At 44.3% G+C, this 27,874-nt stretch overlaps 1 protein-coding gene across 4 annotated transcripts in view; it reads right to left on the reverse strand.

Annotated features, from left to right (window-relative positions):
* Positions 1-9,127: 9,127 nt before the first annotated feature.
* The window catches only part of LOC135554374 (glutamate receptor ionotropic, NMDA 2C-like), a 91,885-nt gene continuing 73,138 nt past the window's right edge, over positions 9,128-27,874 (reverse strand). For 2 of the 4 annotated variants that reach the window (XM_064986649.1, XM_064986650.1), the window contains 8 exons: positions 23,089-23,257; positions 16,583-16,736; positions 15,946-16,146; positions 15,583-15,812; positions 13,369-13,529; positions 12,968-13,155; positions 12,311-12,543; positions 9,128-11,241 (listed from right to left, as the gene is read on the reverse strand). In XM_064986649.1, the coding sequence (XP_064842721.1) occupies positions 9,619-11,241; positions 12,311-12,543; positions 12,968-13,155; positions 13,369-13,529; positions 15,583-15,812; positions 15,946-16,146; positions 16,583-16,736; positions 23,089-23,257 (2,959 nt within the window). In that variant the 3' untranslated portion in view covers positions 9,128-9,618. The remainder of the gene's footprint in view (positions 11,242-12,310; positions 12,544-12,967; positions 13,156-13,368; positions 13,530-15,582; positions 15,813-15,945; positions 16,147-16,582; positions 16,737-23,088; positions 23,258-27,874) is intronic. The other 2 variants (XM_064986652.1, XM_064986651.1) reach the window with 1 other exon arrangement.

Here is a 27,874-nt window from a genome sequence, read left to right on the forward strand (position 1 = left end):
GGTATCAGTCTCCCACCTGTATGTATGCCTTCTATATTTAAGAAATGTCCATGGTATGCCCACTTGTCAGAAATGCATTAGCCAACAGAGCTAAGCGAGAATTTTTAATCTGAGCCAAAATGCAACCCAGCTATGAAAAATTATAATTCATATACTGTAGATATTTCGTATTGATATTTTCTCCACAGAGCAGTTCCGTCCACACATTACTTTAAACCTGAGGTTTGATGAACAGGGGCTGATTTGGTGGTTAAAATCATATCCGTTCCCTTTCCCAACATCTTTTCCCCCATTGTAATTCTTGACCTTTAACCCCTTTATCCTCCCTGCACCTCCCCAGCAGTATGTTTCTACTAGAGCCCTGTATAGAGCCAGATGAAATAGATCCATCCATCAACAGCCAGTTGACATGGTGTCCTCTACACCACCACACTTAGTCATGTAACTCTTTATCCCTTCACTTAGCCTCGCCTGTCATTACCACATGATTTATGTTGCATGAAAGATACATTCCATCATGAGAATACAATTTTGATGATAATTGTTGGAGCGAAATAGAAAATAAAGGGTAGGGGTATTCACATGGGATCTAGATTGCTTTCTCACCACTATGATGATATTTATCTTCAAGATGAGACAATATATCAGGAGAAAGTATCATTTATAAAATCCTATGGAAATTAATTTCATAGTTATGTTCCAGAGGAAGATATAATCTAATGAGCATCTGTGTCTGTTTGGATGTTCTCATCGCATTTGTATGGAGGTGGTGGTAGTGTGACTACAGTAGTAGTAGTTGTAGTAGTAGTAGGTGGAGGAGCAGTATCAGTATCAGTAGCAGTAGTGATAGTAGAAGTAGTAGTAGTAGTAGTAGCAGTAGTAGCAGTTGTAGTGTAACGGACGTGAAACGGCTAGCTTAGTTAGCGGTGGTTCGCGCTAAATAGCGTTTCAATCGGTGACGTCACTTGCTCTGAGACCTTGAAGTAGTGGTTCCCTTTGCTCTGCAAGGGCTGCGGCTTTTGTGGAGCGATGGGTAACGATGCTTCAAGGGGTGACTGTTGTTGATGTGTGCAGAGGGTCTCTGGTTCGCGCCCGGGTATGGCGAGGGGACGGTCTAAAGTTATACTGTTACATTGATGCTGTTGACCCGGTTCACTGGTTGCTGCGGAAAAGTAGGAGGTCAAAAGGACGGTCTAAAGTTATACTGTTACAGTAGCAGCAGTAGTGATAGTATAAGTAGTAGCAGTAGTAGTAGTAGCAGCAGCAGTAGCAGTAGCAGTAGTAGTAGCAGTAGCAGTAGTAGCAGTAGCACTTGTAATAGTAGCACTTGTAGCAGTAGCAGTAGCAGTAGTAGTAGCAGCAGCAATAGTGGTAGTAGTAGTAGTAGTAGTAATAGCAGTAAGTAGTAGCAGTAGCAGTTGTAGTAGCATTAGTAGTAGTAGCAGTAGTAGCAGTTGTAGTAGTAGCAGTAGCAGTAGCAGTAGTAGCAGCAGTAGTAGCAGTAGTAGAAGTTGTAGCAGTAGCAGTAGCAGTCATAGTAGCAGTAGCAGTAGAAGTAGTAGTAGCAGTAGTAGTAGTAGCAGTTGTAGTAGTAGCAGTAGCAGTAGCAGTAGTAGTAGTAGCAGTAGCAGTTGTAGTAGTAGCAGTTGTAGTAGTAGTAGTAGTAGTAGTAGTAGCAGTAGCAGCAGTAGCAGTTGTAGTAGTAGCAGTAGCAGTAGCAGTCATAGTAGCAGTAGCAGTAGTAGCAGTTGTAGTAGTAGCAGTAGCAGTCATAGTAGCAGTAGCAGTAGAAGTAGTAGTAGTAGCAGTAGTAGTAGTAGTAGTAGTAGCAGTTGTAGCAGTAGCTGTAGCAGTAGTAGTAGCAGTAGCAGTAGTAGTAGTAGTAGCAGTTGTAGTAGTAGCAGTAGCTGTAGCAGTAGTAGTAGCAGTAGCAGTAGTAGTAGTAGTAGTAGTAGCAGTTGTAGTAGTAGCAGTAGCTGTAGCAGTTGTAGCAGCAGCAGCAGTAGCAGAAGTAGTTGTAGTCGTAGTACTGTGTAGCATAAACAACTGTCTTTCCCACCTATACTTGTACATGTATATGTAGCTAGCTGTCATCAGTGTGATAGAAGGAGAGTTGGTGTGGTGGAAGGAGAGATTCGTTAGACAAACTCCCAGCAGGGCCTGGTTTTGGTCTCCATGGTGACCTGCCCTGTTGGTTAGCTTGGGTCCACACATCATGGCTGGGCTAATGAGGGAGGGCTGCACAGGTCCGAACATGTTGGTTAAACATACCACTAACCTTGTCCCAGGGTTAATCAGTCTATTCATCCAGCCATGCCTCATTGACCCCCTGTGTTCTTAGATCCCTGCTCTGGGCCTGCCTGGGTGGGATTATACATTTGGGACTGACCAACCTGTATGTTTTGTACACTCCAGCCCAGCACACGTAGTGCCAACAGAACCAAAACCATGGAGGAAGCAGCAGTCAGTGTGGCTGGGATAGGATGGGGTGAGGGGTAGTACTAAGGCAGAATCAAACCTATTTGCCACATGATAAGGGGGTTAAGGTTTGCTGCAACTCTCACAGAATGAAAATCCTGTTTTGAATGCCCTCTAAAGTAACTGTGCATGAAGAACAGATAGATATATAGACCTCGGGTTTCTCTGACTACAGCTGTACATCAGGAGGGCTTCAGGCATCATCTTTCTTGTGTGATCTGGGCCTGAATGAACAGTAAAATATGTAGCACCATGCTGAGGGAATCAAGAGTGAAATTGTATTCATAAAATATTCCCTCAGGTTGGATATAATCTTGTCCTATATTTATGTGGTAATTCTGAGAAGTGAATTGGCAGGCATTGACCGCCTTTGTAGGACTACCCCTCGTGAATTTCAACATTTCAAGAAGGAGGGAGAGAGGGAGCACATTTGTCACATTACAAAGCACGCAGATCACAGAATTAGTCATTAATTACTGTGTGAAATGAAAAAGATTGTTCTGAGCAGCGAGCATGCTGAAAGAGTGCCTATATTGCTCTGAAAAGGTTCATTTTGGGGAACTTGAAAGGGTTTTATTCAGCCGCGATGCGTTTCTCACACTTATTAAGTGCTGAAGGCATTAATCTCTCTTTGTTGAATTAGAAATCACGTTTCAATGATATTTGGCCTAGCTGAAAAGCACTCATCGCTCAGTGATATCAGTGAAGGGATCCCAAGAGCTGGAGCATATTATATTACCTCAATAGCACATCTTGATTTTCCCTCTTTGTATTGTACTGTATACAGTGCAATCTTTCATACAGTATCTAGAATACATAAAACCTATTGTTGAATAATAATGTTTTTTACTAGACAAGTGGCATTCACTCTCACATATTATAAAAACACCTGAGACTTAGTTGAACTAGCAGAGGAATGATCATCTTTCCAGTGTTCAAAGCTGTCATCAAGGCAAAGGGTGGCTACTTTGAAGAATCTAAAATCTATGTTGATTTGTTTAACAATTTTTTGGTTACTACATGATTCCATATGTGTTATTTCATAGTTTTGATGTCATCACTATTATTCTACAATGTAGAAAATAGTAAAAAATAAAGAAAAGCCCTTTTGACTGGTACTAAAGAAACGTCCTTTCACTTTCAACTGTGTTTATTTTCAGCAAACTTAACATGTGTAATTATTTGTATGAACATAACAAATTCAACAACTGAGACATAAACTGAATAAGTTCCATAGACATGTGACTAACAGAAATGGAATAATGCGATCCAGTTTTAGTTTTGTTGCCAATCCCTGGCTCATATCTGTCAGCACGTTTTTCTGGACCATATCTTGTGGAAAAGAAACTCAGTGACACCAATTATGTGATAAAGACCCCAGATCGAAGGCGTTCTTCCCGAATGTGTCATGTTAACATGCTAAAAACATATTATGTGCGTGATTCTCCTAACAGTTCCTCAGGAAAGCCGGTCCAGCCCACCGTCTCCAATGTGGCTGCGGTGGAGCTGAAGCCTGGCTGGGACCTAGAGGAGGCTAAGGAGGATTGGTTGGAGTTACGCCATACGTTACAGCAGTGTGAACGCCTATGTAATTCAGAGATGCTGAAGAAGTTACGCTCTTGAATGGAACATTTGGATAATGATCAAACTAAGGATATTATCCTATTGATAAACAGTTTTCTCAATGTGTTTCATGACGTTCCAAGTCGCAAGTCCATCTTGGAACATGACGTGGATGTGGGCAACGCTGTTCCTATACGTCAGCATCCGGGTTAATGCAAAGAAAAGGGAGGTAATGAAAAGTGAGGTAGTTTATTTATTACAGAATGACATGGCAAAACCCAATAACAGCTCCTGGAGTTCCCAGTGTATTCTTGTTCCTAAGCCTGACGGTACGTCCCGCTTATGTACGGACTATCGTCGAGTAAATGCCATTACAAAGTCTGATTATTTTCCTCCTCCTCGCTTAGAGGACTGCATTGATATAATTGTCTCTGCTGCTTACAGAGCCAATTATTAGTTAGTAAGTTATTAGTTAGTTAGTATTAGTTAGTAAGTTAGATTTGCTAAAAGGTTATTAGCAGGTGCCTCTGACTTCTCGAGCTTCTGACATCTCAGCTTTCGTTACGCCTGATAACTTTGTACAATACATTGTGATGCCCTTTGGAATGTGTAATGCACCTGCTACTTTTCAGCGCCAAGTTAACATTGTGTTCGTGGATGTACCAAATTGTACTGCTTATCTTGATGATATGGTGATTAATTCGTCTACTGATCATCTCGCCACCTTGAAAAGTGTGTTTCAGCGGTTGGAGAAAGCTTCTTTAACCCTCAATTTGGCCAAGTGTGAGTTTGGGAAGGCTACTGTGACTTACTTAGGTTAACAAGTGGGACGAGGTCAAGTGCACCCAGTATCTGGCAAAGTGGAAGCAATTGTTGCTTTTCCTGCTCCCACGACTCACGGCCAGTTGCGCAGATTCCTAGGGATGGTAGGGTACTATTGTACATTCTCGACTGTAGTAGCTCCCCTTTCATCTCTGCTTAGTCCCAAGGTACCTTTTAAGTGGTCCAAGAACTGTACCTATGCATTTAAGTCCGCTAAAGCTCTACTTTGTAGTGTCCCACTGCTTGCCGCCCCCAATTTTGACAAACCTTTTAAGTTGGAGGTAGACACTAGTATAGTGGGGGTGGGTTTGGTTCTCTTGCAGGAAGATGAAGAATTAGTGGATCGGCCCTTCAGTTTCTTCTCCTTTAAGTTCAACTCGTGTCAGTCAAGATACTCCACAATTGAACAAGAGACGCTGGCTTTATTGCTAGCCTTACAGTTCTTTGAGGTATATGTGGGCTCTAGTGCCTTGCCTATACTGGTCTTCACGGACCATAATCCTTTCGTGTTTTTGAAGCAAATGTACAATCAGAACCGCCGCCTTATGCAGTGGGCTCTGATTGTACAAGGCTACAATGTACAAATAGCCTATGTGAAGGGTTCAGCGAATGTGGTTCCCGACGCTCTATCACGAGTTTAGTAACTGGGGATGTGTTGGTTTTTGTTATTGCAAACTGTATGTATGCATTTTTTGTGGTGGGCGTATTATGTTCCCCAGTTTCAGTGTTGTAGTTTGTTTATTTGTGAGTGTGTGTTTCAGGAAATGGCTTCCTGAAATTCTCCCCAAGCATCTGATTGGTTGGCCCCCATTGACAAGTGGAGAGCTGACCCCGCCCCCTCAGTACACAGCTGTCTCCAATTATCAATTCCTTCTGAAGCTATATAAGTCAGTGTTCTGTTGTTCAGAAGATAGTTTGATTGTGATATAGAGAGATTGATTGTGATGTCCAGAGATGATTGCTGCGAGAGGAGGCTGATGGCTGTGGGTTATGTACTATTTTGGTGGTTCTCAGAGGTATAATTTGTTGCCAGTATTTTGTAGCCGGTCCTACTAAGGTATGTCTATGACAAAAGGACTGTGTTTTTGATTGTGAAATTGTTTGTAATATTCTGTTTCATTTGTTCTTAGGGGAGAAGGGGAAGGCACCTAGGGAGTGCTTAGGCAAGAGGCCTGCGGGCATACATATACCCGTAGTATATTCACTGTCTAGGCACACTAGGTAAGACCTGGGCAGACCACCCCCTGTATTTTGGTTAGGGCACCAGGTGGTGCTAAATTAGGTAAGTAGTGGGTAGGCAGGTAAGGTAGGAGAGGGGGAGATTTACTTTCTTTGCTTTGGTTCCGTCCAGCCCCTTTTCCCCATATTACCGTTTGACAGAATAAATTCCTAGTAAACGGAATATTCTCCGCCTTTTGTCATCCTTACTCGCACCTACAGTCCCATCCCTCTTTCACACCACAGGGATTTGAGTTGTAGCAGGGTGTTGCGTTCCCTCTTCTTAGAAGCGTGCATAACAATGAGCCTGCAGGAAGGGTACCACATGAGGGAGGAGGAAGGGTACCACATGAGGGAGGTGGATGGGTACCACATGAGGGAGGAGGATGGGTACCACATGAGGGAGGAGGATGGGTACCACATGAGGGAGGAGGATGGGTACCACATGAGGGAGGAGGATGGGTACCACATGACGGAGAAGGATGGGTACCACATGACGGAGAAGGATGGGTACCACATGACGGAGAAGGATGGGTACCACATGAGGGAGGAGGAAGGGTACCACATGAGGGAGGAGGAAGGGTACCACATGAGGGAGGAGGATGGGTACCACATGAGGGAGGAGGATGGGTACCACATGAGGGAGGAGGATGGGTACCACATGAGGGAGGAGGATGGGTACCACATGAGGGAGGAGGATGGGTACCACATGAGGATGGGTACCACATGAGGGAGGAGGATGGGTACCACATGAGGGAGGAGGATGGGTACCACATGAGGGAGGAGGATGGGTACCACATGAGGGAGGAGGATGGGTACCACATGAGGGAGGAGGAAGGGTACCACATGGGGGAGGAGGATGTCTTCGCTGTGACACACAGCTTTGAGATTGCATGCAACGACAACAAGCTCAGTCCGATGATGCTGTGACACCGCCCCAGACCATGACAGACCCTCCACCTCCAAATCCTCTGTGTAACGCTCATTCCTTTGATGATAAACGCGAATCCGACCATCACCCCTGGTGAGACAAAACCACTACTCGTCAGTGAAGAGCACTTTTAGCCAGTCCTGTCTGGTCCAGCGACAGTGGGTTTGTTCCCATAGGCGACGTTGTTGCCGGTGACGTCTGGTGAGGACCTGCCTTACAACAGGCCTACAAGCCCTCAGTCCAGCCTCTCTCAGCCTATTGCAGACAGTCTGAGCACTGATGGAGGGATTATGTGTTCCAGGCAGTAGTTGTTGCCATCCTGTACCTGTCCCGCAGCTGTGATGTTCAATCAGCTGTCCGTCCTGTCTCCCTGTAGCACTGTCTTAGGCATCTCACAGTACAGGCATTGCAATTTATTGCCCTGGCCACATCTGCAGTCCTCATGCCTCCTTGCAGCATGCCTAAGGCACATTCACACAGATGAGCAGGGACCCTGGGCATCATTCTTTTGGTGTTTTTCAGAGTCAGGAGAAAGGTGTTTTTCCGAGTCAGTAGAAAGGCCTCTTTAGTGTCCTGTTTCATAACTGTGACCTTAACTTGTTTTTTTTAACCTTTATTTAACTAGGCAAGTCAGTTAAGAACAAATTCTTACTTTCAATGATGGCCTAGAAACAGTGGGTTAACTGCCTTGTTCAGAGGTCCCTGTCAACTCAGGGATTTGATCTTGCAACCTTTCGGCTACAAGTCCAATGCTCTAACCGCTAGGCTACCTGCCACTCCCAATTGCCTACCGTCTGTAAGCTGTTAGTGTCTTAACGACCGTTCCACAGGTGCATGTTCATTAATTGTTTATGGTTCATTGAACAAGCATTAACATAAACAGTGTTTAAACCCTTTACAATTAAGATCTGTGAAGTTATTTGGATTTTTACTAATTATCTTTGAAAGACAGGGTCCTGAAAAACAGACGTTTCTTTTTTTGCTGAGTTTATATGGGTGGGGATAGAATAGTATATGGGTGGGGATAGAATAGTATATGGGTGGGGATAGAATAGTATATGGGTGGGGATAGAATAGTATATGGGTGGGGATAGAATAGTATATGGGTGGGGATAGAATAGTATATGGGTGGGGATAGAATAGTATATGGGTGGGGATAGAATAGTATATGGGTGGGGATAGAATAGTATATGGGTGGGGTTAGAATAGTAGAATACACAAGCAAAAAATGCTATATATACTGAATGTACAAAACATTAATAACACCTGCTCTTTCGATGGTGTAGACTGACCAGGTGAATCCAGGTAAAATGATCCCTTATTGGTGTGCTAAAGCTCCCCCTAGTCATTGGTAAGTAAGTGAGGTGTTGATGAACACCAACCCTTTGAAGCCAGTGTGAAAGTGTGTGCACGTGACTTGGCAGAATCACTGATGGGCTAATGTCATTGGAATCCCATGATGAGCCCTGAGGGAAGATTTACAGTCACAGGTATCACTGCTCAGACAATAGCATGGCCATCCTGGTCATATAGACAATTCAAAGCCTCTGTTTGGATTTGTTACCTAACTGAACACGTTTCTATTCCATCTTTTTCAAATGTATTTATGATGTTCAGCAGAATACTCATACAGTGATTTGATAGATTGATGACATATCACTGTTTCTGAACAGATTATGTGGGGTGTTAGTAAAATACCAATGTGTTCTTGTCTTTTAAAGAGCTGTAGTTGACTTGTCTGCCCTATTGTTGGCATGTGAACTGAACACAGCGCTGTCTAGTGGATCTGATATCCAGTGACCTTTCTGGATGAGTCAGAGGTGGCCCACTTAATGAACTGAAGCAGACAAACATCTAGAGTCCTGGGACCTGACCTGCTATTCCATTCTGCTGGCATTACAGACCATATGTGGAGTTTGACTCAGAAAAGGAAAATATAGACAATTCCAAAAGGGCCTTGAAGTGGCCTTGTCATTTATTAAAGTGTAGAGTAACAATGGAAATACAGATGATAATTAAACATTTTCCCTTTTAAAATCCAAGTCAAATTATATCAGTGACCACCGGAGCCAAAAAGCCTTAAACAGACAGCTTTCCCCTAGAGCTCCTGGACTTACAAAAGTCATGGAAGACATTTCTGTGGTTTGATAACAAAAGTATTCTCTTTTTATGTGTCTAAATTTAAATGGAAGAATACCGAAATGATTGAAGAGAAAAGTAAAATGGGTCTAAACTGAGTGAGCGGCGAGTGTATTGTCATCCAGGTCTCTCTCTCTCACAGCAAGACAGCATTTAAAAAATATTTTAAATAACAATCAACAGGTTAAATTTGAAGGTATTAAATACTATTCCACATTCTTTTCTTTTCTTATCGCTTAATGTTTACTTGACAATGTCCCAGCAGTAACAGCCTTTCAATGTCCTCTACTTCCTTCTGTCCACCAAGGATATTATTGCACTGAGTAAACACTCAAGTCATCCATGTTGGTAGCTAATTCATTCGTTTTTGCCTAAACCAAAGGCTGAGGGGGAGGCCCCAGGTAGGCTTTCCCCTCCCCAGAGGGAGGGATAGTCCATCAGCCTGAAGGTATGGAGGGGCTTGGAGCTCAGACCTCAGACTCCAGACTGGATACCCTGCCCCAGGTCTTTGGCACATAGGGACTGTTGACTCTTCTGGCCACCAGGACCTCCCTCCGATCCCTGCTCCCAGACCCGGGCAGGGGGGGCTCCTCTCGCGACCGCCCCACCGCGCCCTCGTAGCCCCCAAACATATTGTTCTGGTACACTACCTGTCGGTCCCCCATACGGGGCACAAGGGCATTGTTGTTAGGGCAGTGGCTTGCACAGGGGAACAAGTGGCACATGTCCTTGTCGTAGAACGGCCCGGGCCCCTGGGGCAGTGGCCCCACGTATACAGGCAGGTCTGTGTAGGAGTTCAGGTAGGTGGAGTAGTGTCTGTGCACCACAGTGGAGGAGGAGCGCCGCAAGGCGGCTGCGTTCTGCAGGATAGCCTCCCTGTAGGATGGTAGCCGGGTGGACTGGGAGCACTTGAGCTTCTGCTGCTTGTAGGGGTAGGAACGCATATGAGCCGGGTCTAGGTAGGCAGGCTCAGCGGCCAGAGGGTAGCACAGGTTGTTCCCCTGGCTGCCATACAGCTTGTGGGGCTTGGGGTTGGCCACCACTATGCGGGGGAACAGGTCAGGCATAGTGGAGGTGGAGGGCTTCTCGCCCAGCTGGCGGATCCTGTCACTGCTCCAGGTGGCCTTGAGAAAAGAGGCCCGGCGGTTGACCTTGTCCTTCCCCAGCAAGGGCACATCCTCCATTTCAGGCTCCAGGTAGGGCTTCATGCAGGAGTTGCAGCTGGCGCTGCCACTGGGGTAGTGGCCCCCCATACAGGCCATGGATGATGCAGAAGGGGCATGGTTGTTCAGGAGGTGGTTGGCCCTCAGCTCAGCCATGCAGGAGGTTGGCTCATCATAGTCGTTCCTCCCCCTGGTGTCTTGGGCCTCAGAAAACACGTAGCTGTGGGACCTCTTCTTCCTGCCCATGTGGTCAGGGGGGTAGCTGAACTTCCGTCCCAGGGGCCCCTTGTGGTGTTCCACATAGATGTCAGGCACCTGGAACTCTCTGTAGGGGACAAATGGGGAGGTGGGGTGCCGGGGCTGGCTCTCCACATACAACCTGCTGCTGGGGTTTGGGTTGTGACTGGAGGTGCTGGGGGGAGCAGGGTCCCTCATGGCGATGTGGGGGCTGCTGAGGCTGGAGATGGGTAGGGTTCTCTCGTAGAAGTGGTGGCTGCCACGGGCCGGAAGGGTGTAGCGTAGTGGGGTAGGCCGCGTCACCACCCTGGATTTGTCCAGCAGGGGCTGTGTGGCGCTGTCCGAGTAGTGGATGGGGAAGGTGGAAGCGAGCGCCCTCTGGGGGTAGGGCGAGTGGTTGTCCGTGATGCTGGAGATGTAGGGCAGGCGGCTGTGGCCCATGTCTATAGTGGTTGCCACCCGAGGCGGCAGGCCAACCCGCACATTGTCGGCTCCTCGCCGGCTCCAGTTCTCTATGGTCTTGGTGGCATTGTCCAGGGAGTTCTCCACTCTGGTCGAGGTCACGATGTCCTTGGCTGTCTGCAGCATCTTCAGCATGTTGGCCTGGGTGTAGTTGGTGGTGACGTCAGGGTTCTGCAGGTTTCCGTTGCGGTCAGAGTCCTCCACACCGTTGAAGCAGCTGTAGATTCCCTGCAGAGATAGCGAAGGAGGAGGAGATTAGCATCCATCAAAAAGCCTTGTCAGGTTTTGGAACAGATCCACATTTCTCACCCTACACAAAGTTTGACAAGATTAAATCCCACAAGTGTTAATTATCTTTGGCTATTGTTTCTAATCATGACTTTAGAAAACATTATTGCTTGTGTTGATAACATTCACTTTGAGCAAATACAATTTCTATTAACCTGTCTGACCAATGACGTGAAGACAATTACACAGAGAAGTGTGAAAGCCAAATTAGATTCAGGATTGTCCAAAATAGTTTATAGACAATTTGTTTTGTTTTGAAAGCTTGTATGCATTCAGGTCGGTGTTTAAACACACACACTATGCGAGACGGTAAATGAAAAAGCAGCAGCTGACCATGCACTTGCTGAATTAGTTTTCCAATTTTTATTTGGAGGGCTTTATTTTACTTTGAAATTTGGTCTCAGTCTAGGAAGCTTAATCTCACCTCACCACTGTCAACACTGAGATGGATTGTTAATGGGCCTATTTCAATTCAATGTCAGACGGATCAGGACCGTAACAGTATTGCACAGTCTCCATAAAGTCATTTTATGGCTTTTTACTCATTTTATTTTTGCATCATTTTTATTTTAGTGCCCTTGAAATATCCTGATCATGTACAGCTTTGACTTAGTGCACTACCAATATTTCCCAAGCATTACTGTGAGGCATAAATCTAAGAAAGACTGAGAACTTTATGGTCAGGAAATAGAACATTTTCTGCTGTGTTTGTGAAAAGAGAAACAACACATTTTATGGTTACTTAGACTTTGCAAATGATGTCGTTATTGCTGCTTTCATTGAATTGTTGCTTACACTGTATGTCATTTCTTAATGGAACTCATTACTATAAAAACAGTTTTGTATCTTAGATTAACAGATCAACTTTCCCATGGTGATTGGACCACATTTTCTGCAGAACCCAAGGCCTTTGCAATCTAAGCCATGCCTCAGTGTGTAAATCTCTATAGATTAGGCCTATGTACCCTTTCCACCCCTGTCCCTCGGAAGAAGGGTCAGCCACACCTACCCTGCTGATGGCGAGCAGGAAGTCGAGGCGTTCAGACTTGCGTACTGAGTGTCTCAGCTTCCAGTAGAGCAGATGTTCCCAGCTGAACACCAGGAGACTGAGCCCCATGGCCACCAGCAGCATGTAGAAGACGCCCGCCATGTTATCTATGTCCAGCTTACTGCTCATCACCTCCTTCTTCTCGTTACGACAGATCCCTGTGAGCCACACCGTCTGTAGCTTCTGTGTGTCACCTGCAGCGAGCGGGAAGAACAGAACACAGAGAGGCTTGAAGGTGTTCATTAAAACACTCTTGCGCCGGTTGTTGTCATTGTGTGTCAATGCCAATCTCACACCCTCATCACTCCCCTCGACATACCCTGACTCAGCATTTTACACTTGTTGTTCCCTGGATCACAGTCAAAACTCTGTTACAGTACCTCTGAGTGGTCTATGGTGCAATGTACGCCAGTATTTTCATTAAAGTTTAGTTTTTTCTAATCTCGAGGCTCTGCGGGCCTATACAAGCTTACTTGTGTGAGTTACGCATTTTTATCATTAATGGGCAGTTTACCAGTTTAGCAAATTTGGGAGTATTTGGGACCTAAATGGATAAGTACAGCTAAGATTTACAGTTAGCCGCCCATCCCACTCCACACGGGGTTAATTGTAATTTACCATCCGCTAGGAACTGGAGCAGGGCCAGGTCTATAGGACGTTTCCATCGGGACTCCTTCTGCAAGGCGATGCCGTAGCCAGTGGTGGCAAAGACCTTCCCACTGCCGATGGTCACCAGCTTACAGCCCTCGTCTTTACCTGCCATGTAGTTCAGCACAGCAGCGTCATAGATGAAGGCATCCAGTTTCCTATAGATAATAACAATAGGGATTTATCTTGTTGGGAAATGCAATGATAGACAAATGTATTTTTAATTACTATTTAATTACCATGTAATAACTTATCTAATGAATTATAATTTCATCAAACATAAAATATTTGCTCAGACATTTTAGAATGTGTTACGCTGATGTCTGTTTTCTGTCACTGACTGTGTATAATGATTATTTACAGAGTGTTACCCTGATTTGAGGCTGTTGAGGGCGTCCTCCACACCCTTCTGGTTGTATTTGACCATGTGGGCATGCATCTCAGGGTAGTTGCTCCGGATGTTCCTCTCTGTGCTTCCATTTGGGACCGTACCAAAACGAAACGGTGGATACTGCTCCTGTGGCTTCTGGAACTGTTTGGGTAATGTAGAAGTTTGAATTATAAATGCACAAACAAGAAACATTTTGAACCGGATACCCGACATGTCTAGGAAGAATACATGCACTATTCATTTAATCATTTTTTTTTTATATCAAATAAATTGACATACTTCCATATTAAGTAATAAAAACAATGTCCACCCTCTCCTAAGATCTGATGTCTCAACCCTTTTAGGTTCTAGATAGCACTTTATTTCTAAGAGTGTATGATATGCCAGGCAAACCCAGAGGTGTGAATATAAACCTCAAAGAAACTAACACAATAACACTGATCACCTTGTCCTTGACTACACTAGACCACTGTCTCTTTGATATCTGCATGTACCCTCAAGTGCTGTTCACTCAATTAAGTGGTCAGCTAAGGTTACCCTCTATAATTCCTCTCTCAATTCGACAATTAGAGGGCACAATGAACAGAAATTAAGTCCAGGCCATACTTTCCAGAGAATTAGAAAATGACTTCTTCCCCCTTGACTGTAATAAAAACTCCTAATTTCTCTTTATTTTGCCATGCCCCTTTGACGCAGAGTGGACCATGTTCATTTAAATACCCTGACTGTGCAATATACTGGAAATAAATTGTACTTGTTCATTAACGCAAATACTCCAGTGAGTGATAATTGCTAGTAACCTTGGCTTGTCAGAATGAGAGAAATGTCCTCTGAGCCATTTCACATGAATTAATGAGACCCTTGGTGCCAGTCTTATGCATCCCACGTCTCACTGCTGTCTGGTGGAGGAGCTGGAGAGATGACAGAGTGTTGTCCTCGTTCCCATTTGTCCTGTATCCTATACACTGACTGCATTAGGATACTCAGCCTGTGTTCCTCATCTCACCCAACAGACCAAGGTTACGCCGCTGCTATGTGAATGAGGGAATGATGTAGCAGTGTGATAGTGCCCCCAGGCACAGAATGTCATACAATGCTCTGTGTTGTAAATGCCTGTTGGGAAGCAATGAAAACCCTGACTAAAAGCATGATGTTTGACCCATAGAGCTTGAGTCTAGCTGGCCAAAGTTAAGTGTATAGGATTCTTACAAAAATCTGTTAACATCTGACAGCTTGTACAGAAAGGAGAGACTAGCACAGACAGGGTCTAAAGAGGGAGGTGCCTGTCTGTACATGATGTCACTCTGAGGAAATGGCAAGGTCTTTTCCATGCATGACTTCATGCCTCTGAAGTGAACAGTCCCAGGAGGAGAAACAATCATCTGTCACTACATAAACACCAGTTACTGTCCTTTACCAGTTTGTATTCCGCACAAGCCTCTTGTTTGAAACACTTTCAGAAAACGTCCCTTTTTAGAGATCATACAGCTCAATTTAAATGTTCCACCTGCAGTGTCCAGTCTGTCTATTCTCTCTGAGCTTCTGTGGATTCTGCCCTGGTTGATCTGTAGACTCACTGTCAAAAGACACTTTATGGGTTATCGTCTTTTTTTCACAAAGTAGAGCTAATGGATTATGTGGGAAGAATATTAAATGAGTTCCCGGAATTCTAATGAGCAGTGGACAGCTTGGTCTTTTCCCTCAAATGCCTCTCTAATCCCTCAGTGCCTTAAAGAAGAGTCCACAAATCAAAGACTGAAGTTTTAACATGGATTTCCTTGTCAATACTGGTGTAGAGCACCTCCACAGGCCACACAAATATGCATAAGTTAATACTAGAATATATAATCGCTGGCAGCTTGGCAAATCCACTGGTGTAATACAATCCAGGGGATTTTCACAGACATCATACCTAAAGACTTCAGGGATCTAATTTAATTTCACCACAGACACTGGGAATCCTATTATGTTTTTAGTATGAGTGGAAAAAGTCACAGTCATGACATTGAGGCTCTTCCGTGGTTATTTGTATTCTCTCAAACCGTTCGCAGCCAGGCACTGTTTGCTCATCAAAAATAGGCCACTCTATATTTTGCCTAAGCCTAACATCAAACACTACAGCATGTCTATCATCCCCCCCCCTTTCATAGACTGAACACAGACAGAATTACCAATGACTGATGAATCCTCCTACCTTTTTGTCACTCAGTCCAGAGACTGTGTCAGTGTATTGCTCCTGGATCATGAAGGCTGCCAGGTTGGCAGTGTAGGAGGCCAGGAAGATGACAGCGAAGAAGGCCCATACCAGGACCATGACCTTGCTCGTGGTGCCCTTGGGGTTCTCAATTGGAACAGAGTTGTTGAAGACGATGCCCCACAGCAGCCACACAGACTTCCCAATAGTGAAGGTGGGACCTCCGGGATCTGGAGAAGGTAGGATGATGGTTGTGGTAAAGACAGAAGGGATTCAAAGAGGGCGTATATAACATGCGTTTGCATTCCATTTCAATGTCATTTAATATTTTCTGTGATGTAATATAGAGTTCTTTCAACCTACTTTTCCGTGACTTTCTACCTTTGCTGATACGGGAGGGTAGAGGTAGAGGGAAAGGTGGTCGGAGCTGACACTCACCCTTGGCGCTCACCAGACTCCGGTTGTACCCCACAGGGCTGCAGTACTCAAAGATAAACACTGTGACAGCTACCACCGTTAAGCACATCACAAACATCATCACCCACACCGCCGGACTGTAGGGCTCTATAGAGGAGGAGGGAGAGAGGAATCAGAACACCTATAGAAGAATCAGAACATCTTTCTGGCAAATGTTGAAACCATGTGCTCTGACAGCTGCTTGCTAGATAATGGCAAGGACAACATGATATTGTATTGCCAAAGTAGCGCACTGTCAGCAGCTTCTGAACGGGATGCTCTTTAAGAAGTATTAAAGTAAGTAGCGTAGCCTTGAACGAGCCTTGTCTTTTGCGAGTCGACCCACTCATACTAGAAGAAGCCTTTCTCCTGTTTCTGCAGTGTGAGGCAGCTTGTTGTACGATGTATTCAGGTGTGAGTTCTAAACTCTGTCCAGAGAAAGTACTATTTGACATCTCTGTTTTCAGATGGTAAACAAGCTTTTTAAGCCAAGTCATTTGTTATCTCTTTTGTTTGTTTACATGAGCAGGTTTAACATGCTCACCAAGAAAGGCAGAGGGTGAGACGGTCCCATTGCTCCTGGCGACCATCACACTGATCCCCGTCTCCACAAACGGCACGGAGAAATCGATAATTTCTGAGCGCTCTTCGTTTATGGTCAGCGAGCCAATGGCCATGTCCGCCCGCTTGTATACCACCTATGGAGAAGGGAAGAGGACATTTTTATGACATATAAAGTCTACAGTCTATATGTTCCATGATCTGTAATAAATCAAACACTGTAGTAGGTGGGATTAGTGATGCCCCCTGTTGACCTGTTTGATTCATTTTATCTATCAACATTGATATGCAAGACTTAAATCCCTGTAGGTGATATACAGTGTGTACAGTATTATCCCTGATATACTACACAACCCATCCAGACAGATGCAGATAACAGCCCATGATATCTACCCACCCATTCATGCAATGTCATCCATCATGCAATATCAATCCTAATTCCTAATCCATTAGATATTGTTGCGTATAGCATAGACCTAATACCTGTTACATAAGTCCCTGGCTCCGGGTGACAGTGTTACCAACAGCAATTGTGCATTGTAAACACTGGCATACCAGACACCCCCTGCAAAGCAGGGGGCCCACGAGCCATGGGGGCCCCACGAGCTCTTGGGGTCCATGCGCCTATCATTGATGTCATCATTTTGACAGTAACCCTCCAAAAAGTAATTCATAAACCTTTTACATTTTTCAGGAATGTGACTGAAAAAGTGAAAACAATGTAATAAACTGATTAAAGGTATAAAGGGATTTCAGTGAACAAATGTTGTAAGGATCTGGGTGTAGCTGGTGCAGAGGAGTCAGGCGCAGGACAGCAGAGATGAGTAACAAAAGGAACTTTACTCAAAAATTCAAAATACATGAAGTAACACCATGCCCACAAACATCGGACCAAACTTACAATAAACAAACACGCACAAAAACCATGGGGGAAACAGAGGGTTAAATAATGAACATGTAATTGGAGAATTGAAACCAGGTGTGTAAAACAAAGACAAAACAAAAGGAAAATGAAAAGTGGAACGGCGATGGCTAGAAGGCCGGTGACGTCGACTGCCGAACGCCGCCCGAACAAGGAGAGGGACCGACTTCGGTGGAAGTCGTGACAAATGTGGTGGTCAAGGCTACGACAGCGCCATTAAAACGAGTGGCACTTACTCAGCACATATCAGACCAAGAGTCCAATGCTTATTAGGTCGTTCTTCATGAGCTTTAGTTCATAAAACAATCTCTCTGCAGAAGTGACAGTTACAGAGATGGTAAAGACAGATTGATTGCCATAGCAACATCAAGAAAACTGGGCAGAAGGGAGTTGTGCCAGTTTTGTAACATCTTTAATTGAGCCTCTCTTTCTCCTTAATTGCTGGCTTCAACATGGTACGGAAAGAGATGAACTGTATAGGAAGCTATGGGGACAGGTCGTCTGGATACAGGACGGTCAATAAACTGGCAGATGCAAACAGATGATCGTCTTTAGCAGACAACAGTTCTTGAGGGCTTGAACAAAAACAATTGTTTGCAACTTCGTTCATACTGGTGAATTGGCGTTTGACTTGTGTGGCTACAATGTCAAGAGTCCCTTATCTCGGGTATATCTTGGCCTGCATCGTTCAAGACTAAGTTTAAATTGTGTGCAGCTGTCTTTCCTGACAGTCTTAGGTTGGAAATACTGGCCTGGCAATACTCAGTACAGAAAAACAGTCGGGCCAGCAACCTGGACCTACAGGCTGTGGTGAAAACATTTACAGACAAAAAGGGAGGACTTCATCAGAACACCAGGTTCAGGACAGAATTAAGGTCAATTTAATTGATTAAATGAAATTTACCTTGAATATTGCAGCCCAATTGTGTAGTCTATTAGCCAGAAAAACCCAGCCGAGTTCAACAATAAAGAGTGACTGAATTTATCCTCAAGCCCACAACTTATTTTCCTATTGTTAGGCTATTTGATGTGTCATTTTTAAAACGTTTATAAATAGCAGCTAAAGACAGTATATAGCTATAGATAGTACACTGCATAATGAAACAATCCCTAGTAAGCTTAGTAAGTATTTTCAGGGTGGACTGACTGTACTATTTGGCATTGTTAGTCTGGTTTCATGCACAACTTTCTATCTAATCTGGGAGAGAGCGCGAGGACGTCTCATGTCATGCAGGTTAAGGTAGCCTATACAAGATAGTTGTATATTTCAAAACAATCTATTGGTAGCTGATTAGTATGCTGTTGCATCTAATATTTATTTAACAATCTGCAATGGTTGAATTTCCAAATGTAATTACTGTAATGACATTATTGCCACGAGCCAGCAGTCTCAATATTACAGCATTGCGACTCCGTGTCTAGCTTTGTGAAATGTTTAACATGAGAAGATAATGACCAAATAGGCCTACCAATAAACATTTATCCATTAGCTAATGTAGAGCTAAACCCTGGCACCACAGAAAGCCTATCATTGATTAGATAGGCATGCAGCTGCATAGACCTTGCAGAGATCCAGAGAAACTGCGTCATGCCAGTGGTTGTGAAGCTGATAACCCTATATAAAGGTTGTTGCTAGTCTAGTCAGAGTCAGTCCTGTTGTTCAACCCCTGGCAGATCCTCCCTCCCTTCCCCGCAGTATGATATCTCCTCTTAATAACCTCTACTGACGTTTCCCCTTTAACATACTGATGGACTCGCCAGTGGGTTTACAGTCCAGGCACTCTGCCTGGCATTATGTCAGTCGTTACCGGTGCTACTGTGGCCAATGCCCCAGTGAGAACAATACTTCCCTGAAAACTAATGTTGTAACCCTCAAACTCTTCCCGAACACGGTCTGCAAGAAGAATGAACTTTCAACAAGTTCCTTCTGGAAAACGTCCCTGGTATTCCAGAAGTTATGGTTGGAGGATTCCAGATTTCCTGCTTAAGCCCTCCTGAATCTGAAAATACACCAATGGGATTTCGGGAAAACCAGGGAATTTATTGAAATGTTGCAACCCTACACTATAGTCTAGTTTCCCTTTATTTGGATTTGGACCATAATAACTATTTGTTTTGATTAAGGGCAATTAATTCATTGTTATTCATTACTTTTTCTTTTTAATGTTGATCTGTTCATCTGTCTTTCACCTGTCTTTGTGCTTGTCTCCACCCCCTCCAGGTGTCGCCCCTTTTTCCACATTATATGTATTTATACTTGTGTTCTGTGTTTGTCTGTTGCCAGTTTGTCTCGTCAAGCCTACCAGCGGTTTCCTGTACTCCTGTTTTCTCTCTAGTCCCTGTTTTCTTTTTCCTCCGGTTTTGACCATTCTGCCTGCCCTGACCCTGAGACTGCCTGCCGTTCTGTACCTTTCAGACTCTGCTCTAGATTACTGACCTCTGCCTGCCCTGACCCTGAGCCTGCCTGCCGTTTTGTACCTTTCAGACTCTGCTCTAGATTACTGACCTCTGCCTGCCCTGACCCTGAGCCTGCCTGCCGTTCTGTACCTTTCAGACTCTGCTCTAGATTACTGACCTCTGCCTGCCCTGACCCTGAGCCTGCCTGCCGTTCTGTACCTTTCAGACTCTGCTCTAGATTACTGACCTCTGCCTGCCCTGACCCTGAGCCTGCCTGTGGTTTGAAGCTGTAACCTTTCAGACTCTGCTCTAGATTACTGACCTCTGCCTGCCCTGACCCTGAGCCTGCCTGCCGTTCTGTACCTTTCAGACTCTGCTGGGTTCTAGATTACTGACCTCTGCCTGCCCTGACCCTGAGCCTGGCTGCCGTTCTGTAGTCCAGGACTCTGCTCTGGATTACTGACCTCTGCCTGCCCTGACCCTGAGCCTGCCTGCCATTCTGTACTTTTCGACCTCGGCTGCTAGATTACTGACCTCTGCCTGCCCTGACCCTGAGCCTGCCTGCCGTTTCCTTTCAGACTCTGCTCTAGATTACTGACCTCTGCCTGACCCTGACCCTGAGCCTGCCTGCCGTTCTGTACCTTTCGGACTCTGATCTAGATTACTGACCTCTGCCTGCCCTGACCCTGAGCCTGCCTGCCGTTCTGTACCTTTCAGACTCTGCTCTAGATTACTGACCTCTGCCTGCCCTGACCCTGAGCCTGCCTGCCGTTCTGTTACCTTTCAGACTCTGCTCTAGATTTGACCTCTGCCTGACCCTGACCCTGCCTTCCGTTCTGTACCTTTCAGACTCTGCTCTAGATTACTGACCTCTGCCTGCCCTGACCCTGAGCCTGCCTGCCGTTCTGTACCTTTCAGACTCTGCTCTAGATTACTGACCTCTGCTTGCCCTGACCCTGAGCCTGCCTGCCGTTTTGTACCTTTCAGACTCTGCTCTAGATTACTGACCTCTGCCTGCCCTGACCCTGAGCCTGCCTGCCGTTCTGTACCTTTCAGACTCTGCTCTAGATTACTGACCTCTGCCTGCCCTGACCCTGAGCCTGGCTGCCGTTCTGTACCTTTCAGACTCTGCTCTAGATTACTGACCTCTGCCTGCCCTGACCCTGAGCCTGCCTGCCATTCTGTACTTTTCGACCTCGGCTCTAGATTACTGACCTCTGCCTGCCCTGACCCTGAGCCTGCCTGCCGTTCTGTACCTTTCAGACTCTGCTCTAGATTACTGACCTCTGCCTGACCCTGACCCTGAGCCTGCCTGCCGTTCTGTACCTTTCGGACTCTGATCTAGATTACTGACCTCTGCCTGCCCTGACCCTGAGCCTGCCTGCCGTTCTGTACCTTTCAGACTCTGCTCTAGATTACTGACCTCTGCCTGCCCTGACCCTGAGCCTGCCTGCCGTTCTGTACCTTTCAGACTCTGCTCTAGATTACTGACCTCTGCCTGACCCTGACCCTGCCTTCCGTTCTGTACCTTTCAGACTCTGCTCTAGATTACTGACCTCTGCCTGCCCTGACCCTGAGCCTGCCTGCCGTTCTGTACCTTTCAGACTCTGCTCTAGATTACTGACCTCTGCCTGCCCTGACCCTGAGCCTGCCTGCCGTTCTGTACCTTTCGGACTCTGCTCTAGATTACTGACCTCTGCCTGCCCTGACCCTGAGCCTGCCTGCCGTTCTGTACCTTTCAGACTCTGCACTAGATTACTGACCTCTGCCTGCCCTGACCCTGAGCCTGCCTGCCGTTCTGTACCTTTCGGACTCTGCTCTAGATTACTGACCTCTGCCTGCCCTGACCCTGAGCCTGCCTGCCGTTCTGTACCTTTCAGACTCTGCTCTAGATTACTGACCTCTGCCTGCCCTGACCCTGAGCCTGCCTGCCGTTCTGTACCTTTCAGACTCTGCTCTAGATTACTGACCTCTGCCTGCCCTGACCCTGAGCCTGCCTGCCGTTCTGTTCCTTTCGGACTCTGCTCTAGATTACTGACCTCTGCCTGCCCTGACCCTGAGCCTGCCTGCCGTTCTGTACCTTTCAGACTCTGCTCTAGATTACTGACCTCTGCCTGCCCTGACCCTGAGCCTGCCTGCCGTTCTGTACCTTTCGGACTCTGCTCTAGATTACTGACCTCTGCCTGCCCTGACCCTGAGCCTGCCTGCCGTTCTGTACCTTTCAGACTCTGCACTAGATTACTGACCTCTGCCTGCCCTGACCCTGAGCCTGCCTGCCGTTCTGTACCTTTCGGACTCTGCTCTAGATTACTGACCTCTGCCTGCCCTGACCCTGAGCCTGCCTGCCGTTCTGTACCTTTCGGACTCTGCTCTAGATTACTGACCTCTGCCTGCCCTGACCCTGAGCCTGCCTGCCGTTCTGTACCTTTCGGACTCTGCTCTAGATTACTGACCTCTGCCTGCCCTGACCCTGAGCCTGCCTGCCGTTCTGTACCTTTCGGACTCTGCTCTAGATTACTGACCTCTGCCTGCCCTGACCCTGAGCCTGGCTGCCGTTCTGTACCTTACGGACTCTGCTCTAGATTACTGACCTCTTACTTCGAACTGTCTGCATCTGGGTCTTATCATGAGGTCTGATAAACCTAAACATAAATCACCAATGTCAAGAATTGAAACACGACCACTTTTGAATGGTGTCTCTGAGCTCAGAGGAGGCAGAAAATGCTCTGTCATCAGTTATATGAAATGGAGCTAATTGATCATATTTATTTTACAGTTATAGGAAATGTGAAATCTTATAGTAAGTAATTTATAATTTCCTTGTTACTATATTTAGAAAGCATTTCAGTAATTTCAAGCCCTTATTCTCCCACAAAAGATTTGTACTATATACTTGAGCTTGTCCTCAAAATCAGGTACACCTCAGCAATTTATAACACCTTTTTACCAGAAAGGTGAGTGCCAGACATTTCTAGAACAATGCAGCTGTACTAGTTATTGTTTATGGCCATCTCATGAAAAATAATTACTTTTGGGTATGTCTATATAATGGAAATAAAAGTTGTGTATTATTCTTCAATTTTTTTGGCTAAATCTAATGTATTTAATATGCTAACTTTTTAGCAGGTGGCTAATTATAATGCTTGTTAGAATAACCATCATCTCCTTACCTCTCCGATCATGCCGTTCCAACTGCCTCTGACCAGCTTTCCGTGCTTCCCGTTGGTGACCAGGTAGAGGTCGTATGAGAATTTGGTGGTGCGGGACAGCTTCTTCAGGATGTCTATGCAGAAACCCTTACAGCACAGTTTGGTGTAGGGCTCAGTATGACCTACAATACTGGGGAGACAGAGGACAAAAAAATACACTAGAATGTTTGTATAAAACATTTGCCCAATGTTGCAAGAACATTCCTAGAACGCATTTAATCTCTTCTTTAAAGGTTCTCAGAATTGTTTTTTAGGTTGTGGGAACAATCTGGTGAGAACATTGTGGGGCCATAAGAAGAGATCTGTTCCAAAAACACAAAAAGTGTCCAGTTGTGCAGACAATTCTACAATGTTTCTTTTAGGGTGCAAGAAACATTCACCTGAAGTTGCAAGAACGTTGCTAGAATCTATTTCGTCTGTTCTTTAAAGGTTCCCAGAATGTTTCCCTTGGTTGTGGGAACAGTCTGGTGGGAACATTGTGGGTAATTAATTCATTGTTATTCATTACTTTTTCGTTTTAATGTGTATCTGAACTCAGCACCAACATTGTCACACCCTGATCTGTTTCACCTGTCTTTGTGCTTGTCTCATTTTCCACCATAATTTGCAAATAAATTCATAAAAAATCCTACAATGTGATTTTCTGGATTTTTTCTATCTCGTTTTGTCTGTCATAGTTGAAGTGTACCTATGATGAAAATTACAGGCCTCTCATCTTTTTAAGTGGGAGAACTTGCACAATTGGTGGCTGGCTAAATACTTTTTTGCACGACTATAGCCATGGCAGTGTGGTCAGTCAGGATTTCCATTCTTCCTTTTTAGCCTTAGACGTGACTAAGCCAGGGACATACTGGTAGCTGGGTTATACACCATCACATCACCCATTCTCTTTATATGCAGCGTACTTATTTACAAAGTATCCAAGACTATGAGTGCTGATCTAGGATATCGTTTGCTTTTCAGATCGTGAAAATAGGGCAGGGGGACCATGGGAAGCGTCTCAAAATAGGAATTATATCGGATGTGTTTTTGAAAAGTTGAACAGTCAATTTTTACACAACGTTACATTTTTATGGTTATTCTAAATTCTGCATTTCTGTTGGGTTTATACATTTTTGCAAAATAAAGACAATATCTGTCATTTCTGCCGAAGTTGATGCCTCTCCTTGTTCGGGCAGTGTTCGGCGGTCGACGTCGCCTGTCTTCTAGCCATTGCCGATCCATTTTCCATTTTCCAGATATTTGGTAGCGAACTGGAGCCTTTTATTTGGCGAACCAAAAGTACACGGCACAAACAAGCGCAAAATAAAAATATGGGTTGAACATAACCCAGCGCAACCAGCCTAACGTGCGCATACATGAAAACAGATAAACAACACAAAGACATGGGGGAAACAGGGGGTTAAATACACAACACATAATGAGGGAAATGAGAACCAGGTGTGTGGAAAAACGAGACAATGAAAAATGGAAAATGAAAAATGGATCGGCATTGGCTAGAAGACCGGCGACGTCGACCGCTTAACACCGCCCGAACAAGGAGAGGCATCGACTTCGGCAGAAGCCGTGACAATAACTTTTAGTAGATTATATCTGAGCCTCAATTTCAACATTGTTCTAAAGGAAACGTGGTTAAAGAAAATGTGGGATTGAACCTGCAATCTTGTAGCCAAATAATTAACCATGTGCCACCAGGAGATAGCTGTGGTATTGTGGGGGGTTTCAGTCTAATATAGTCAATCAGGACAGAACACAATTTCTGAGTTGTTAAAAATGTTCCCATCCTCTTCATAGTACTTGTAAAATATGGTTGTATTTGTATGATTAAATGTTGTTCAAGTGAAATAATGTGCAATTTGTCATCAAATTAAGTGTAAAAAATATGGTTGTCTTTGTATGATAAACACTCTTCAAATGCCCTATGAATTCATTTAAAATGCCATGTATTACCTTGTAGTGAGCCTACAATACTGTCACGCCCTCATCTGTTTCACCTGTCCTTGTGATTGTCTCCACCCCCTCCAGGTGTCGCTTATTTTCCTCAGTGTATTTATCCCTGTGTTTCCTGTCTCTCTGTGCCAGTTTGTCTTGTATGTTTCCAAGTCAACCAGCGGTGTTACTGTTCTCCTGCTTTTTGCATTCTCTTTTTTCTAGTCCTCACAGTTTTGACCCTTGCCTGTTTCTGGACTTTGTACCAGTCAGCCTGACCATTCTGCCTGCCTTGACCATGAGCCTGTCTGCCACTCTGTACTTCCTGGATTCTGATCTGGTTTTGACCTTTTTGCCTGGCATTCTCTTGCCTACCCCTTTGACTTAATAAAAATTGTAAGATTCCAACCATCTGGCTCCTGTGTCTGCATTTGGGTCTCACCTTGTGCCTTGATAAATACAGTCTCAAATTTGGACTCATCAGACCAAACGACAGATTTCAATGGGTCTATTGTCCATTGCTCGTGTTTCTTGGCCCAAGCAAGTCTCTTATTATTGGTGTCCTTTAGTAGTGGTATCTTTGCAGCAATTCGACCATGAAGACCTGATTCACACAGTCTCCTCTGAACAGTTGATGTAGAAATGTCTCTGTTGCTTGAACTCTGTAACTCTGGGTCTTCCTTTCCTGTGGCGGTCCTCATGAGAGCCAGTTTCATCATAGCGCTTGATGGTTTTTGTGACTGCACTTGGAGAAACTTTCAAAGTTCTTGAAATGTTCCGGATTGATTCACATTCATGTCTTAAAGTAATGATGAACTGTCATTTCTCTTTGCTTATTTGAGCTGTTCTTGCCATAATATGGACTTGGTCTTTTACCAAATAGGGCTATCTTTTGAATACCACCCCTACTTTGTCACAACACAACTGATTGGCTCAAACGCATTAAGAAGGAACGAATTCCACTAAGTAACTTTAACAAGGAAGTCCTGTTAATTGAAATGCATTCCAGGTGACTACCTCATGAAGCTGGTTGAGAGAATGCCAAGAGTGTGCAAAGCTGTCATCAAGGCAAAGGTTGGCTACTTTGAAGAATCTCAAATATATTTTGATTTTTAAACACTTTTTTGGTTACTACATGATTCCATATGTGTTATTTCATATTTTTGATGTCTTCACTATTATTCTACAATGTAGAAATAAAGATAAACCCTTGAATGATTTGGTGTGTCCAAACTTTTGACTGGTACTGTATATATATTGCATGAACATCATAAAAACTGACTTATTTGAAAATTATGCAACATTATGGAAATGTTCTGCGCAACCTTCGTGAATATATGTCACGACTTCTACCGAAGTCGATGCCTCTCCTTGTTCGGGCGGTGCTCGGCAGTCAACGTCACCGGTCTTCTAACCATTATTGATCTACATTTCATTTTCCATTGGTTTTGTCTAGTCTTCTTACACACCTGGTTCCAATCCCATTCATTTAGTGTTGTGTATTTAACCCTCTGTTTCCCCTCATGTCCTTGTCAGAGATTGTTTGTTGTTATGTTCATGTTTCATGGATTGTTGTGCGACGGGTTCTTGTACCCACATTTATTTTATTATGGACTTTAGTTTTGGAGTTTATGTTTTAAGTTATTAAAATACTCCAATTGTACCAAGTTTAATTCACCTGCACTTGACTTCCCTGCCACCTACACACACGACGTGACAATATATCACTAAAATGTTCTTGCAACATTCAGTGAATGTCCTGTGAAACCTTTACTTAAGCATTGTATGAATGTCATCACAACTGAGCATATTTTGTGTTTTAAGAACCTGTTTATTGTAATGTATCCACACGGTTCCAACAGCCGAATTAAATGTTCTGGAAACCTTTAAAGAGGTCAGAAAGGCTGTTCTGTCGACATTGTTGCATCATCAAAGGAATGTTTTGTGCACCTGATACAAACATTATCTGAATGTCAACACAACTGGACAGTTTTAGTGTTTTGGGAACCTCTCTCTTGTCCCCACAATGTTACCACCAGACTGTTCCCACAACCTAATGAAACATACTGGGAACCTTTAAAGAACAGACTAAATGTTTTCTGGGAAAATTCTTGCAACATCAGGTGAATATTTTATACAAACATTGTATAATCATCAGCACGACTGGACAGTTTTTGTGTTATGAGAACATTTACCGCAACCTAACAAATATTCTGGGAAATTTCATCGAACTAATTTTGGTACTTACTGGTACATTGTGTTATTACATTACCTGGAAACGTAATGAGAACATTTGGAGAATGTTCTGTGGTGGTTGTTCCATATGCTGTTCACAACATTTTAGTGAATGTTAGGAGAACATTACAATGATGTTTATTTTATAACATAAAATTGTATAAATATATAAAAAACATTCATAAAACTATTTTTGATTGTTATCAACCCTAACTGGATCTTAAAGGGAATATTCGCTAATGTTCTGGAAATGTTCCCAGTTTGCTTGGAAATGAGTCATATTGACTCCATATGAATTTAAAATTGAAATATCTCTGCCATTTTTGAAGTCATCCCCCACTCCGTACTTGACTTTTAAGAGTCACATGCAGATAAAAAGTTTTAAGCGCTTGGAGACATGAGCTCTATTTCAAATGATCACTTTTTCCAAGGATAACCACTGTTCCAGGAACTCCACACTTGAGCAAGAGGCAACATATATCCTACAGTAACATAAACGAATGAAATTAAATATACTTTGTTCTTTGAAATAATACTTTTTTCATTTTCCAAGGCCTTCATTTACACAACCCAAATATTTATT

The sequence above is a fragment of the Oncorhynchus masou genome, chromosome 14, assembly GCF_036934945.1.
Source record: "Oncorhynchus masou masou isolate Uvic2021 chromosome 14, UVic_Omas_1.1, whole genome shotgun sequence".
In the NCBI taxonomy this organism is placed as follows: domain Eukaryota; kingdom Metazoa; phylum Chordata; class Actinopteri; order Salmoniformes; family Salmonidae; genus Oncorhynchus; species Oncorhynchus masou.